Source organism: Lissotriton vulgaris, chromosome 3_1 (assembly GCF_964263255.1).
Source record: "Lissotriton vulgaris chromosome 3_1, aLisVul1.2, whole genome shotgun sequence".
Classification (NCBI taxonomy): domain Eukaryota; kingdom Metazoa; phylum Chordata; class Amphibia; order Caudata; family Salamandridae; genus Lissotriton; species Lissotriton vulgaris.
The window spans coordinates 1,835,339,695-1,835,357,115 of record NC_141689.1 but is presented as its reverse complement, the minus strand read 5'-3'; the positions used below and the strand labels follow the sequence as shown (position 1 = coordinate 1,835,357,115).

The 17,421-nt window shown below is 43.1% G+C and overlaps 1 protein-coding gene across 1 annotated transcript in view; it reads left to right on the top strand.

Moving 5' to 3' along the window:
* The first annotated feature begins 615 nt into the window (after positions 1 to 615).
* The window catches only part of IQCM (IQ motif containing M), a 1,006,762-nt gene continuing 989,956 nt past the window's right edge, over positions 616 to 17,421 (top strand). The window contains exons 1-2 of the mRNA XM_086963810.1: positions 616 to 708; positions 1,214 to 1,517. Of these exons, the coding sequence (XP_086819936.1) occupies positions 616 to 708; positions 1,214 to 1,517 (397 nt within the window). The remainder of the gene's footprint in view (positions 709 to 1,213; positions 1,518 to 17,421) is intronic.

The window sequence follows — 17,421 nt, the reverse complement described above, 5'->3', positions numbered from 1 at the left end:
TGAAGAGGTTACTAAAGGTGTTGCAATGCACTGAATGTCAGATTGGAACTCTATTTTATTCCTCTGGATCGAAGTGACTGAGAAGTCAAAAATGTGTAACAGGAAGTAATTTCCAGTCATCCTGTAAAGTTCAATTGGTTCCAAAACAAAAGATGTAGGGCCTAATTACATGGACTGTCGAACCAATGGTGGCGGTCCGATCACTGCCACACTGCAGGCCTGTCCGCAGTATTTCAAGTGTGGCGGTCAGACTGCCACTGAAACGCTGCTACCACCGTGGATCAAGGATCCGGTGGTGGTCTTGCAGTGGTCTGAGGCCAAATATTCTGGTGGTGCCGCAGCGGTACAACCGAGCATATTTTGCGTTGCCGCAGCGGCACCGCCGAGCATATTTTGAGTTGCCGCAGCGGCACCGCCGAGCATATTTTGAGTTGCCTCAGGGCAACCCTTTTTCATGGTGGTATGGCCGCCATGAAAACAGTGGTAGTGCAGCAACAAATGGGGCCCTGGGCCCCCTTGTACCTCTGGACCTTGAGGTGAATGCAGAGGGCAGATGTTGTGCCCCCTATAAATATGCACCGCCAGTTCCTGTACGGTGTGGCATGTTGCTACACCATGCAGAAAGGTGCAGGCGGCGCTCTGAGAGTGGTGGTCTGCCTGTTTGGCTCTTTTATGAGCCTGACAGGACCGCCCGCCAGACCAGGTCTGGTGGGTCGTCACACCACGCCTTTGGAAGTCCCACAGCGGATGGCGTGTTGCACGTTCTGCTGTGGGACCGCCAAACTTCTAATTAGGCCCTAAGATTCAGACTTGGAGTTTGAGAATTTCTATCACTAATCAGCCACAGTCTTTCTTCCAAAAAGATGGTCATAATGGAGACTACCTTGTATTTTATGAATATTTTAGATCATACATGATAACTGAGCTGAGGCCACAAAAGCTGAGATTAATGACTTAAAAGGTGTGCCTGCCCTTGTATTAGCCAAGTTGGTGTCAAGCCATCCCTGACAGCTTAATGCTGTTCACTCTATTATATGATGTATGTTTAAAAGTTAGAATACATTGACAATTGTACTATATTTAACATAGAAATAAAGGTATAATGTTTGTTAAAAGTGTACACATTTTACAATGCGGACTCTGTAGTGGTTTATGCACACTGAATGCGCTGTGAGATCACTTTAATTAAACCGACCACGTTTTATTTCAACAGCCATTTGATGACAATTTTCCTGCTCTGCGAAGCAATACACACTCCATCACCATGCAAAGGACATCCGCAAGCGCCCCTCCAGGCAAAACAAGGAGACTGGCAACATATGGCAGTACGCATTCAGAACACAGTCATTCCCAACAGCCTTTTCCAAGTGTCTCGCTGATAGAAAACCCAACACGATTTCCTGCACGAGCGAGGACTGCCAATTGCAGCTCTTACAAATGGCTACCAAAATCTGCGGATGCTGCAGCCAGCAGGAGGAGTCAACAGACTAATGCCCAAGATACTTCAAAACAAGAAGGTAGGACATGCTAATGTGCAGTAAAAGGCTGAAGCCACGCATTGTGCTGTGATTATTTGGATATCAAAAGTTAGATTTTTCTTTCATGAATAAAGTTTTTAAGGAACCACGGTCTTAACACACCGGGTGATTTGTTGATTCACAAAATGGAAGGCTTTGTAACCACAAGTCGCAATGTACAAATGGCACATAGCTAGTAGCTGAAGACCTCACAACTCATAATGTGCACCTTGGGAAGCAGTGCGATTTGGAAGGGAGCATGCAAGGGGCACCGCCCTCATTCTCACAGTGCATGTATTGGTGGTTCATGGCCACAACTGAGGTTGTAAACTACTGATTGAATACCGACATCCGAAAAGAGGTGGTATCCATTTGCACAGTGTAAGCTGTCGCGGAGTCTCTGCTCTCAGTTTGTGGATGTGTGTTGTCAGCACTAGGGTAAGGCAGTGTTCCAGGCATCGCGGCCTGCTTCACACATGCCAATTGCAGATTGCTTATTTCATTAAGCCCTTGCGCCTGTATGGGACATTGACTGACATAAAACAAGCATTTGCAATGCAATCGGTCTCGCATTGCTATTGGCATTGTAAATAATCATATTTTTTACTTATTGTTTTGCGTGCAGTGGATTAACTTAACAGATAAAGTAGCTGACTTTGAAATTGGTGTACTGTGAAGGAGTTTTAAGATTGATTAACCGTTATGTATGTGCAGCAGGTGAAGCAGTAATAATAAATACTGCCAGATCTGTTTAGCTTTTGCTTTGTTGAGCCTTATGTGTGCTTAGCTAAAAAGTTTACTAATTAATCTCCCCGAACATGCATAACTATAGACCGTCCATTAGAGTGGTTACTGTGAGTGACACTTTAGTGTTAAATTCATTCAGTTAGTTAAAATCATTTGAAGATGCCTAGTGACTATTACCAGTTGTTTCCTTGTGCAAAGTCATTGTAACTTGCAGTTTGTGAGGCAGTAAATAGCATTTTCCTTTGTCAGTTTCACTGTATTGTATTATTAATATGGAATTTGACCATTGCGTAGTAATAAACATGTGGATATGTGTCTGTAAGTGCGACTCATGTAAGTAACTTTTTTTAGGCCACAATTCTTTTCATTGGCATGGTCTACACACAAACCAACACACATGCTGCACCTTTTGTACCTTTTGTTTTATCGTCAAACAATAAATATGTTCTAGTTAAATATTATCCAGCAATAAATGTACTCCCATTTTAAAACAGTTTACAGTCAGTGTGTCAAGGTGCACCTAGTTAGTTCTTATAACAATTTTAGAATTATTTTAACACGATTCATTACAACTCAGAACTCCAACAATCTCTTTAAAATGTTGAGTAAACAACATCAGTGTAGAGGTAAAAGTGTTTGTTTTCTTTATTGTGATTAGAGTGTCTCATTATTTAGGTAAGGTAGCTGAGGTAATTATCTTAGCATGCCTGATATTTAACGTGACACAGCGCGCTTCTCGAGTTGGTAAAACGTTTTATACATCGATATGGTAGTTTACAGTAAAACAGAGCATTTATTGGCAGTGTACGTGTGATAGTGTGCCAAGAAGCAGGAATTGAGATCCAATTCGATGGTCTACCTTTCAATTGAGGAATAAGAATGTGCTCATTGGTGGAAATAGGCAAAGATGTCGGAAGTAAACATTGTTGTGCTCGGTGTCTGCAGGTGTGCAATTAGTAGACACAGATTCACTAACGGATGGATGACGACTGGCGGGTGAATGAAGGCTAGGGAGGGAATAACAGATAGAAAGACGGGTCGATGGATAGTTACCTTTTATGCTGGGAGAAGAGCCAGGTGAGATAGTGCATTCATAAACGGATGAGTGGGCAGGTGTCAGATGAAGGACAGATGTAACGATTTATGGACAGACAAATACATGAAAGTGTTATTGGCGACTGAGTAGCAGCTACTTAGAGTACCTAGGTAAGTGAGGGCATATTACCGAGGTGTGCGTTGCAAAACACACAACGCACATCTCCGTATCACCGGATTTGATCGCCTAATTAGCGCGCAATTATCAATGCGCATCAGGCAGGCGATTAGAAATCCGGTGATAGTCGGCGATATGGCACATTAGCGCATGAAACCAAACGTTTTCATGCGCTAATGTGTGCCTTGACAATATGGGGGGGGTGGATTCAGCTTTATGATCCACACCCCCATGTTAACAATGCCTAACGCCTGGTCGGAGCAGGCATTGGGAGACCTGCGATAAATGAGTTTATTGCAGGTTTTTGTCTCCCAACGTCTGCCTTGATAATAGGGTGTTCCCCTTGGAGGGCTCCCGATCGAGTCCCGGTCCCGAGATGGGGGACCGGGTGAAGAGCGGCCGGGCGCATGGGGAAGGCGGGGGTCTCATGTGGTGAGAGCCCCGCAAAGCGCTACCGCCGCCCGAGAGCCAGAACCGCCGCCGAGCACCACCAGAACAGAGCGGGGCCTCAATTTCCCGAGCAGTTGCCGGGCGAGGTGAGGTCTTCACCCACACAAAGCTGGGAAGAAGATTATTCCTGTGATCAGTGGACACTGGGGTTCCAAGTTTTGAGGGGCAGATGTGACTCTCTTAAGTATATTATATTACATGGATACAATTTATTCCCTTTTACATGTGTATACAACTACCACACTGTTTTGCAGTAGCTTACTATGTTTTTTAAGGTCCTGATGAAAGCTGGAGCAATACTCCTTCTAGCTGAAACTAGTCGACCACTTTGTACAGCGCCATAATGTAGTCTTACTCACCCACTACTAGGCGTGTTTTTAATCTTGGCACCTAGACTTATTTCTGTAGCGGTTCCTTCAATCTAGGTAGCTAATTTTAGCAATCACACTTTTCAACAGCACTGCACTCTTTTCCACATTATTTTTTGAGCACTACTGTGGCTGAATTTGCCGCTCTCCATATATGCACCGCCACTTGAAGGTTGAGGCGGTGTTTGGAGCAACTACTTATTCCCATATGATGAAATGCCACCAAATGGGTGGTCTGATGGGATTCTTTTCAGCCCAGCAGGACTCAATACACTGTTTCGCATTTGTGTCCTTGTGATTCCCTCTCACCATTCAAGTCAGTACACCACTTTTGACCTGGTCTTCTCTGTTTGTTTTTTCATGTTCCCACCTCCAACCACATTTTACATGTGGTTGGACATGGGAACGCCCACTTTGCATGTCATTAGCGATGTTTATCGCCGACATGCAAAGTGGGCTCGGCCCAGGCTTTAAAGTGCCCTTGGTAATAGGGCTCTAGCTGTATCGCCGCTTTCTCGGCACAATTCGCTGAGAAAGCGGCAATACTAACCCTTGGTAATATGCCCAGTGGTTCTTTCAGACCATGCCAAGAGTCAGCATTGTTAGAGATCGACACATAAATGCAGCCAGTCAATAAAATACAACAATGAAAAATCAACATACATTTTTTTTTACAGTGTTTCATATAGCGCGAACTTGACCCAAATCGGGTAACAGAGCACTTTACATAGCAACAGTTGCATTACATGAGAACACATTCATTTTTGTTAGGCACGGGGAGATTAAGTGTTTTGCCCAGAATCACCGGATATTCAGCGTCATTGCCGAGACTCGAACTCAGTTACCCAGATTCAAGGGTGACCGTCCTAGCCCTTTGGCCATCGCCTCTCCCCAAGCATTCCTTGAGAAACACCTGTTAAAAAAGTGAGTGAAATTAACATCTAATGCAGACAAATGTAACAATTTAGAACGCTGTTAAATATAGCCTGTCTAAACATCAATCTCATGATTTGCAGTGAACGCAAACTTTGTGTAAAAAATTTACTAGAACATATATTGCATCCTGAAAAATGCCCTTGGTGTGGAATCATTTCTAAAGATAAATGTCAGTTTTGAAAACTAGAAATCCAGACAGTAGGCATAGGAATAATTACTTTATGTCCAGTAGGACAAGTGGTGCAGCAAACTTCATCCCTGTTGCATATAACAGGAGACAGACAATTAACAAAGCAGAAAATTGACGCAAAGAAATTCTTTTGTGTCATGTGATAGTTTACTGCCGCAGTTCTAGATATTTGTTTGTTGAATTTTTTTTTGTTGTTTTGAGAATAGCGGCAAAGATTCATTTAAAAAAAGGTTGTCTGGTATCCTTCGTCCACGGAAGAAAGCTGCGCCACATGCAATCAGGCATCTTGGAAGAAAAAAACATTGATCTTCTGCAAATGGTGGTTAATTCACACACTTCGTGCACGAGGGAGCTTGAAACCGGAGCACAGGGATTAGGGCGCCTCAGGGGAGGAGGAGGGGAAGGCTCTGTTCTTTATGGTGACCATCATTTTTAGGTGGGGCTTTCAAGACCTCTTGTATGTACTTTAGCTCTGGAGATCAGCCCTAGGACTTGTCTGCTTCGGCTTAGGGACTTTTTTTCTGTTCAACTGCCTCTATTTAATTGTCTTGATAGAAAGCGACCAGTAGAGGTCGGTAAAATACCAGAATTGCTTTCTGCTTGTTCAACTGCCTCTATTTAACTGTCTTGAAAGAAAACGACCAGTAGAGATTAGTAAAATACCAGAATTGCTTTCTGCTTAGGGAGTTTTTATTTTTTATTTTTATGGCAACTGCCTCTATTTATCTTTCTTGATGGAAAACAGCCAGCAGAGGTCAGTAGAATACCAGAATCACTTTAGCATTCTCTAGATTCCAGTCCATAGAAAATATCTTCCACGAGCACCCGTAGACAATAATATTTTTTTGTCAAATCTTGTATTTTCAGTGATATGACCACCGAAGGCCCTAATTTTATATTAAAAACAGAGCTTTGGACTATACCATTTCCAGCTGAGAGGCAATATTTCTCTTCATGTGTTCCCATATCTGGCGTGTCACACAGTTTGGTGCTTACTTTCCCTCCAGGTTAAAGAACAGTAGATGTTTCAGCACCCAGGTTATTGTGCTGCATAGCTAAATACATATAAGGTCCCAAAGGCGAGACCGATTGCATTGCAAATGCTTGTTCCTTATTTGCAAGCTGGTACATGCAGAGAGCAGTGAAAGGGGGGCGGGGTGTGAGCAAGCACTCTGTGATGAAAAGCTCTCGAAGAACTTTGGCAGGAAAGGGATTTGCAGAAGAGATTAATGTATCCCTCTATACTATTTGAATGATTCCCCTGCCTCGTTTCATTCCTGTCCATTAACTGCTTTTATAGTATGTACATGGGGCATTATTGCCTCTGAGTACTCAGCACAAGCGACATACAAGAACAAAAATATACCAATCGAAGGCTTCTGTGATTATTTAGTGTCTGACTGTAAGGATTCATATTATTTTGTCAACACTTAGCTGACCCTGTTGCTGTGGCAAGAGATGTTTGCACAAAGCAGAAGTGGTTGCATCCGTTTCCTGTTTATTTGCAACATTTGCCACTGTGTCGCCCCAGCTCACCTTCTACAGTTGCTTTCACGCCACAAGTGTAATGTGCATTGTTGACGTGGCTCCTTCCGGCATCGTTGATTTACATTGCTCGCACTCCGTCCGTAAACCGAAACTGCGTAAGCTGCTTCTTAGGCTCTTAATAGAGTGAAATGTAAGCAGAATTTTTTATTCACACTTTCACGTGGGCGTGTTTATTTTTGACCTTGACCGATACGTAGAGTGGCATAACGTGACTGTGGGGATGGGGCAGGGTAGGGGTATTGGGGAAATAGACAAATAAATACAATGTTTTTACCCATTTCATTTATATGGGGAAAGTTGATGGTTCAGAAGAGCGTAGACTATTTGCATTAATTTAAAACAAGCATTTCCAATGCAATGGTTTCGCCTTTGGAAAAGTTTGAGCTATTGGCATTGTAAATGACAACATTTTTATTTATGTGTTGGCTTTGAAAATAGATAAATAAATGGCATTGTCATTTACAATGCCAATAGCTTAATCTCTTGCAAATGCGAGACCTATTGCATTTGCACCCACACAGAGCAACACACAGAGCCACATGCACTCACACAGACAGAACCACACACACACAGACGGACGCAGACAGAAAAGCAAACACAGAAAGGGAACACCACACAGACTCTCACTAGCAGGCAGGCACGGGCATCAGAAAAGTACAGGGAAAGAGACAGACGGATACACGAACAACCAGCGCCGGAACACACCGTGCCGGAAATGGAAGGTCCACTCTCCCCCCTGACCAGCATCCCGGAAGCAGACGGCCCCTCCGATACTGTCTATATGTCCCCCCACCCCTGTGGCAGCAGCGGCGCCATCCTAAATCACATATGTGACCATTTCTGGGAGGTTTGGATTTCAACGAATAGGAAGCCTATTTGTGAAGATGAGGGTTAACAGGTACATTATGGTCAACTGTTGCCTACTCTGAATTCTGCAGACGCACTTGTGCCCGCCTTCTTAGGACTTCTAAAAATAACCTTGTTGCCCGTGCCAACAAAGGCCTAACTTCAGAATGAGCCGTCTGACCTTCCCGGCCTCTATCATATTTTCGATCCGGAGACCAGGACGCCTTGAATAGTTTGCTCAACCAACACGTTGACATGCTTTCTGCAGTCTGACGTCACCTTCTCTCGTCATCACAATGCCAGCCTTTGGACCCCGTCGAGTCTGCGTGCGTGACACCTCAACCCCCCCTCCACTTTGTAGACAGAAACCACACATATGCACAGAGACACAATCAGAAACAACCTCAAGCACACACAGAATCACATACGCTGAAACATACTGACACGCATGCACACAGAGTCAAACACACAGACAAAAACAACGCACACGGAGGGATACCGACACACACATATAGAAACAAAAATGCATGCGCACGGACGCAGACAGAAAAGCAAACACAGAAAGGGAACACCGCACAGACTCTCACTAGCCGACAGGCACGGGCAACAGAAAAGTACAGGGAAAGAGACAGACGGATACACGAACAACCAGCGCCGGAACACACCGTGCCGGACCTTCCCTGCCTCTTTATCATATTTTAGATCCAGAGACCGGGACGCCTTGAATAGTTTGCTCAACCAACACGTTGACATGCTTGCACACCACACTGCCTTCCTAAAGTGGAACACCCACGAATTCCCAGTATCGCCAATGCGGGAGGGGGAACGGGCTCACGGACAGCGGGAGTGGGGACAGGCTCACGGACAGCGGGAGGGGGGCAGACACATATTGTGTTTTGTGGAATTGCAGCAGGCAGTGACACTCCTTAAAAGTCCAAGTAAATAAAGGCAGGTAAATATTCAGTCATAGAACACAAAATATAACTCTAAAATGCACAGCGCTTCTCTTTGTGACATGATTATTTTTTTAAGGACCCCGTAATTATTACGGCCCCTGAATGGCAGCTGTTCCCAGAGCTGCAGTGGAGCTCGGTTTTCGCTGACGTGGTATAGAGGCCTCTTGGCTCCTTGGGTGTGATTTGAAGGGCGACCGGCAACATCAGTCATTATGTTGTTTGGGGGGGGGGGGGACGAACTGCCATAACGAAAACAAAACCATGCCGGCTTTGCTTCACAGGAGCTGTAAAGTTCTATAGCTCCAACTGCCAGGCTATGTCAGCAGCGCCTGCCCAGCAGTGGCGGAAACTAAAGTAACTAAAACGGTCAGTAAAAACTTACTGGGACAACGCGGGTCTTCTCAGTCAAGCGCGATGCTTGATTACACGGTCGTACGGCGGCCGTGGCTGTGAGCTGCATGGGGTCACCCTGGTGATGGGGTCACGGCCCCACTGGTACATAAGATAAGCTGCGCCACTGCTGGCAGACTCCCTGCGCCGATCATGCCAGTCATCATGCAGCACAGCGGCATGGCAGGCCATCGTGCTGTGTCACTGACTGACAATAGTATCCCAAAAAAAAAATGCCTCGGGCTGATCGGCACGCCGCTGCTGCGGTCGACTGAGTGGTGGCTGGGCTCTGCTGCAGCTGCCGCCTTGTGGGGCGCCAGAAGTTTTCCTGGTGGCCAGAGCTGTCGCCGGCTCAGCTGAGCTGCCACAGTGGTGGTCAAGGTGGCGCGCTGCAACCTGCAGCTGTGTTTAGCGCCGGGGCTGCACAGGGGGCCCATTAAGCGAGACTGCGTCTTGTGCGCCGCAGCCTGCACTCCAATGTCCAGCCGCTTCTACAACTTCCTGCTTCCTCTGGACGTGACGGCTCTATCCCAGGCCGGCACATCCGGGATTAATCCTGGCCCCTGTGGTGCGCCACAGGCATGACTCGTGCGGGATTTCAAGTTTCATTTCACGGGAAATGGCAGGGCGAGGGCAGTTTCCTGGGGAGAACGGAACACGAGCATCCGCTCAGCCCCAGCTCCATGAAAAATTGGCGGCCGCAAACATGAGGCAAAAAAAAAAAAGTTAACACCCACAGTGGCCACGTCTTCATGACGTTGCGGAGAGGGAAAGAATCGGTGGAAGTCCCACCAATCGCCTCGGGAAATGACGGACAGTTCTCTCTTCCAATGGCTAGCCTCCATTTATGGATCTAGCCAATGGAAGAGAGAGGCGGAACGAAGGCCACACTGTTCTAACATTAGATTTCGCCTGCGCCGAAAAGCTGCGCGGTGCGCAGCTTTCGACGAGGCGAAACCTAACAATGCAAATCGAAACTTTCCTGGCGCACATGCAGAACACATTGGCAGATGGGTGGTTACAACATCCCCTACCCAGGCTGCGAGTAGCGCTGACTCCCTGAGAAATGCTTTTGCTCATTGCATTCATCAGTTTCGTGATGTCACTTTGTGTGTTGCTGCTGATTTCAGAGTTGGTATGCTAACACTTTATGTGGTATCATCAAACCTAAATTCCTGTAAGAATTTTCTAACCGGTGATTGTCTTATCCTGCTGAAAATCTCTCTTCATTGAAGAGCCTCCCCATAACTTTAGAACAATGTAATTGTTAAAATTCATACAGTCCGTTTCTTCCCCACCCAACCGGCTCCTCTAACTTACTTTGCGGCCACTGGCTCTTACCTAGTTCTGGCCGGCTCCCTGCACATCCTCCCGTGGCTGATTGGCTATTTTGCCCGCCATTTCATGCATGAAGATAATGTTGCTGATCAGCTCGTGCTGGAATCTGTAAGCGTGGTCAGTAGTAAAAGCTGATACCCTTACTACTGTGGTCCTCACATGACTTGCTAACAGACGGGACTCAGAAGTCACAACTTGGTGATGAGACCTGCAGTGTGGGCGGTTTCGGGAGCGACACGTGGGTTGCCTCCTGGGCCGGGCGGGGAATTGCATGTACATCACGAAAGAAGGAAGCATCTAGTTACCATTAGAGGAAGTGCCCATTCGGTGTCTGTGGAAATGACACTATATCACGTAACAAGTACGCAAACTCTCTATTTGTGCCTTGCTAGGAAACATGGTGTATTAGTGTGCCATTCGGAAAGGACGGAAGGTTGTCACCTTATATTTCTCTTCACGTGGGCGGTCTGCTTCCTGGTGTGTTTGTTGTTTTTACAGTGCAGATGTACCACTCGGAACGGAGCGACCGAAAGTGACCTCACACCAGTTGTTGAAATGAATTAAACGAGGGTGTGCCGCCGCCATTATATTGAAAGCACAGCATGGGGGCACTTTAACAAAACAAAAAAGAATTAGGTTAAGTACACCCCACATAAAGAAAAGCATGCAGTTAAAATAAATAATAAAAAAAACAGAGGAAAGGGAAGCGGAAGGAGGGGCCATCACATGCTATACACTGTGATGGCCAACCAAAATGTTCACTAAGTGAAATCGCCAGAAACACAGCTAAGCACAAACAGGAGGGACAGTTTCAGAAATGAATCAATAAAAAGCCTGCATTTCGAAATGGCACAACCAATACCCAATAACAATCAATGAAAGTTCCAAAACCCATTGAATAGGATACAACAGGTCTTGCAGACAGCGCATGCGCTGTCAAAGGTTCGACCTAAAAAAGTAGACATTCTGTGAATGTGTATGCGCGAACGGAGAACCTGCAGTCCATCAGTACATGCACAACCAGCTGTGGCCCGTGGAGGAAGTCCCTCCACGGGCCGCGGCTGTGCACAACTCATTCCGTGAGATACGCGAACAGAATCCAGCCTTGTTAATATTAATGGTACAGGGTTCTGCGAATCTTATCAAATGGCATTTTTCACTGTGACAGAGTAGAACATCTACCATAGCATGAAATGAAGGTCTGGTTGCAAAGCAGCTCGTTTTCAAAATCCATACTGCTTGGCGACCTAGCCTTTAGTATGACAGGCCTCTATATTGTCCAGAAATGTACCTCTAGTGTTAAAGGCATATGTTATATACAATTATTTCTTACTAAGGTGTGTCTACTTTTGTTAACATGAAAGAAAATATGTTTTTTAGATTTTCAAATGCTAAATTCATATGGTACACTAGGAAGATGGGCTGGTCGAGAATACTGGTAAAGTTTGTAGCTAACCGAATATTTACCAATGGTTTTTCTAAGAGGGTAGAGTGGAATAAAGAGGTTAGGCCTCATTCTTGAAGCTATGTGCAAATATACATCTGATGTATGTGCAAATAGCTCAATTTACATACACAAACGCACTCTTTGAGTTAAAACTAGTTGGTTTTGCATTTGATAAAGGATTTACTCATAAGGTGGACCCTTTGGTGAGCGAGTGTTCTAGGATGGGAATGCCCTTGAAGTTGTGAACATCCACAAACATACCACTGCGCACACCCACAAACATTCCATTTGTGGGTATTCACAGACCATTTACCAACACCTTGCCATTCTGAAAATGGCGAAGATGTATGCCTGTAAAGGGCAGGTGGAAATCTTTTTACTGCTTTGGATGAGAAAGGGGACACCCCTAATATTTCAGAGTTGATCAACCTGTCAATCCCACCACTTTCTTCTCTTTCATCTTTCTTTTACACCGCTCTCCGACACCCTTGTAGCTCTCCCATCAACCATCCGTGCTCAATTATTTGTGCCCTATTCTTCCTTACGTCCAAGGTTTCCAGCCCGTCTTTTCTTTGTGTGACATACCTTCTTCTTCATGCAGGAAATTTACAAAACCAGCTAAACCAATCCACTTGCACACAATTCTATTGCCCTTTAAAAAAAAAAACTAAACTGCTTATTACGCCTACAATTCCTTTCTGTTTAAGAATAGCGATTATGGATGGTATTTTCATTTTGGGTCTGAACCCTCCATCGTAGGTGCTTAGAACTGCAGAAATTATCGGGAACAATTTATTTTTGATGAAAAGTTTGCAGAAAATAATTTAAAACTCTGCACTACAAGTGCAAAGACTCTTAGGGAGTCATTACAATGTCCATCCGACATTGTCCCGGGGATGGGGACCGCCCGCCCATAAGGCGGCAGTTCCATACATGGAATTAAGATGCGACCGCCACCATGGCGGTCACATCTGCAATATTTAACATTGTGGCGGGTGCTGCTAGCTGCAGCACCCGCCGCAATGTTAAAAATACACCTTGAACACTTCCCTGCACTATGTGGCAGGCACCATGCGGTGCCTGCCACATGGTGCAGGGAAATATAGGGGGCACCATAGGTGGCCTCCAAGTGCATACACGAACTGCCCCTGGTCAAGAGGGCCCGCAACAGGCCCCCAACGTACATCCCGCCAGCCTTTCCATGGCAGTTGACCCACCATGGAAAGGCTGGCGGGGATCCTGCATCCCAATCAGGAGGGCGGTGCCTGCTAGGCACCACCACCATTCTGGGGCTGCAGGGCAGTCAGACAGGCAAGCGGAATGATTGCTTCTGTCGGACCCGTGGCGGTCGGGATTTGCACCCGCCAGCACACTGCCCGTCATCACAATCTGGCGGGCGGAAAATGACTGCACGATGGCAGTAAACCTGCCACCAACATCCTGTCAGTGGCGGGTTCATGGCTATCGTAATCAGGCCCTTGGTTACTTGTTTTGCCGGAATTTGAGGTTTATGTAAAAAATAAATTGGGGTCAAGACTCCAAGCTCAATATGTGAGTAAGACCATTTGCAATCACTTTGCAATATGTGTAGACAAAAAGACAGGTGCAAAACTGTCGATTTTTACTGCTACACTCGCATTAATCGTGAAACAATGATTTACAAATATATTTCTTATTAAAAAAATTCAAAATTTTGAAAAAGGATGGAGCAAATGTGAAACGCAGTTGTTAACTGTTTTATATCAAACTTAAGGAATCTTGTTAAAGGTGAAGGGTGTATGCAAACCATCAGCCCATCAAGTCTATGTAGAATGTACTGACAGACATAAAATGACTATGTTTTCATGTAGGACTTTCAGCACGAACAGGAATCACAGTTAGTTTTGGGCAGCAGTTGAAGGAAGTTGGTCTAGAGCATGTGATGAGGGGCACCCAGCCAATTTATCATCAAATCAATTTTTTGGCATAGACCATATATTATTATAGCAAAAGCATGCTAATGGACTGTCTAAGTGGGGCTTCACTATATTAGATAGTTTTGACAGGCGCTTTTGTCAAAGTGGCGATGAATGCACTCAGATTCTCCAAGCAGGGGAAGTTTCTTCTCAGTGGGATATGAATAACGGGAAGTCTGTGGACTACATTAGCACTTTTTTTTCTGCCAGTTCTTCTGTTTTTTTACAGACATAGATATTTTTTAGTGAGTAAAAAAGAAAATTCCTAACAGGACTCCACAACAACAGATTGCTTGAGCAAAATCATTTGGTTTAGGGAATATGTTAGGTTGCAAAGGCACTCAAGAGGGCATGTCAATTGACGAAACTTGTGTTGTCATGTGGCAGAAATCATTCCATCAGCATACGGTGGGAGGGTCACTGGCTGTTGAGTTTCTTTAGTTGCGCTTCTGCAAAACCATTACCAGAAAGGTAAAACAGAGGCAAACCAAAGATATCCCTTAAAACCTTTATATCACTCTTTATTTGGGTGTGTAAAGCTTTAGTAGTGTGGGTCAAACCAAAGGTATTGGTTGTATCCTTGCATCGCTCTTTAGCAACTTTTAGAAAAAGAATAGATGTTCAGGTGTAAACAGTTAAAAAATAAATTGATTTCAAATGATAAAAAATGCAAGACCCCAACCAAGTTGATTGGAACTAAACACTTATTAGCCAAACACCAAAAGGACCACAGGTAAAATTGAATACAGAATACTAGAGAAATATAGTTGTCAGTAAAATAAAGCAACAGGCTGGGCTTCATGAAGAACAGATTGGGTGATATCTTTAAATAATAGGTTCATGAGTACTGGAGACCCGACCCCTTTTAATAAAGTCTTTAAGTTGCATTCACATTCTAAAATCTTATCTCTGGCATATATAGGAGTATAGCCGTGCATGTGAAGACATAGGAGGGTACTAGAAATAGGAATCATAAGAAATTAATGAAGCTGTTTCAAATATTGTTCAGAAATGTAGAAGAAGATGTTTATTTGGTGGTCTTGAGCCTCATATTTTCTAGTACAACCCTTAAGTGAGACATTTCGGCAAAGAGATACTGAGTCGGATTAAGAATGTGACACCTGATACCTTAATACTAGGCCTACTTGATTCTTCTTTGGAGAGCATGACCATATTGCATAGGCCTCTATTCTGTTTTTCTGGAAAAGAGCTGAAAGTCCGGAATATGGAATATCCTCACAATAAATCTCCTAACACGCCAATTATAAGACCTACTATTATGACTACCAAACTAATGATAGTTATGGATCTGGAGGAAGACAAGGGAGTTTCTATGACCATAGGGGAAGAAGAGGAATATTTAGATACTCCAGAGGACAAGTTCAGTACTCCAATACAGGACAAGGTGAGTATGAGGATTTGGATTTGTTCTATCCCTATAAAGGGTAATGAGACAGAATATTGAGGCCCAAAAATTCAAACTACATGAATATCAAGTTGGAAATATAGTGGAGTGGAAATATCGAGTGCAAGAATATCGTTGTCAAGAATATCGATTTTAGAGTAAGTAACATCGAATGTAAAAATATGGAAGTCATTAATATCAGTTGCAAAAATATAGTTGTTTAAAATATCGATTTGTTAATTAGTGTTATTTATTTTAGTAAATATTTTAAATGTATGTGATGTATTACTTTTTGTATAAGAATTGTTTATGTGTTTTAATATATTTGTTACATTTTTAATAGTTATCAATTTTATTTTAATAAAATTTTACGGTTTTTAGTTCAGTAGTTGTTTGTGGGTTTATAGGGGAATAGGGTGGGAAGTAATTTAATTATAATAAAATAATGATTATGTTTTATTCATTAATATTTATTTAATTGAGGTTTTATAGTGTTAATTGTGGGAAATGATTTATTATTAATTAACTATTAATTGGTTGTTAAATAATTAGCAATTAATTATGGTAATTGTGTAATTTGCTAAGGTGCAAGTTGTGCACTTTATAGGGGTAAAGGGTGGGAAGTAATTTATTTTTAATTAATTGATAATACATTGTTAATATTTATTAATTAATTGAAAATTCGATATGGAAATTGAGTGATTCATTTTAGATGCCGGTTGTGGGGTTTATAGGGGTAAAGGGTGGGAAATAATTTATCTTTGATTGATTAATAATTATTTGTTAATTGATATTAATTAATTAATTTAAAATTAATTATGGGAATTGTGTTGGAAGAAGTTGTACAATAAACATATTATGATAATATCAGAATTCTGCACTTATAATATTGCAATATTTTGTATTTTAAATTTAAGAGAAAGGAGAAAAACAAAATGAGATTAAAGAGTAGAAGAAAGAGAGAAAGAAAAGGAAAGAAAGAATACAACCATATATATTGCATATCTTTATATAGACAACATAATGAACCGTATAACATATTACAACGTATTCCGTACAAAATCTTCATTTCATTTAACAACATAATTCATATAATAGAATTTGCAATATAACAATTTATGATATTAAACAAGCAGAGAAAAGCAATCATGAGTGTTGAAAAACCATTGTAGAGTCCTTGGAAGGTTTAACATCTTCAAAGTAGAAGTAGCTGATGCTGTATGAATCCTATGATGGGAGCAAAAAAGATTCCACCAACTAATGACATTGATGTTCTTGGCATTCTCCCAGTTTGATACAATGACTTGAAAAGCAATAGCAAGTGACAGATCCAGAGATTTGCCTAAATTAGAACGTATTGGCCAAGAGTGTGAGGAACTTCACAGAAACATATGTGTGATGCCAAGGAGGAAATTGATAGAGCAAATAATGGAAATAGTTCTACAAATCTGTGATCAAAAAGCAGCAGTTGGCAGACAATGAAAAAACATATGTATATATGTACCAGGGAGGGTTCCACAAGACCAACTCACATTTGAAAGACTCAGGTTATATTTTTGCAAAGAAAGTGGAATGATTCATAGTCTATTATAAAAATAATAAAGGGTCTGTGTAGTGCTGGCATTGGGTGAGGTATGATTTATTTTGGTCCAGATTGCACCCCAAACCTTGAAAGATATGGGATGTTGAATATTAGATTCCCACAATATCTCAACTCTAGACTTAGGTCGGACGGAGTAATGTAATGCAAAGATTTGTATTGAAGTGACGCTTTAACCCTTTCGATGCTGATGACGAGCTCAGCTCGTCATCACCCACGGGTGTCATGTGCTGATGACGAGCTGAGCTCGTCATGCAAACAGCAAAATGGTAATTCCCAGCACACAGCGGGAAAACGCCTAGCAGCCAAGAGGTTAAGGGATGATGAAAGTAAGATTGGGTCAGGAGGTGGGTAGTTTATATGGGTATGCGATTGAGTGAGTTTGGAGATAGCTTGTAACAGAGCATCCTTGAGACACTCATATTTAGTGGCATAGGTAGGGGAAAGAGCAAATTTGGCTTGAATTACGGAAAAAGGAAGAGGAGTCATATTACATAATATTTGTTTTATTGGGT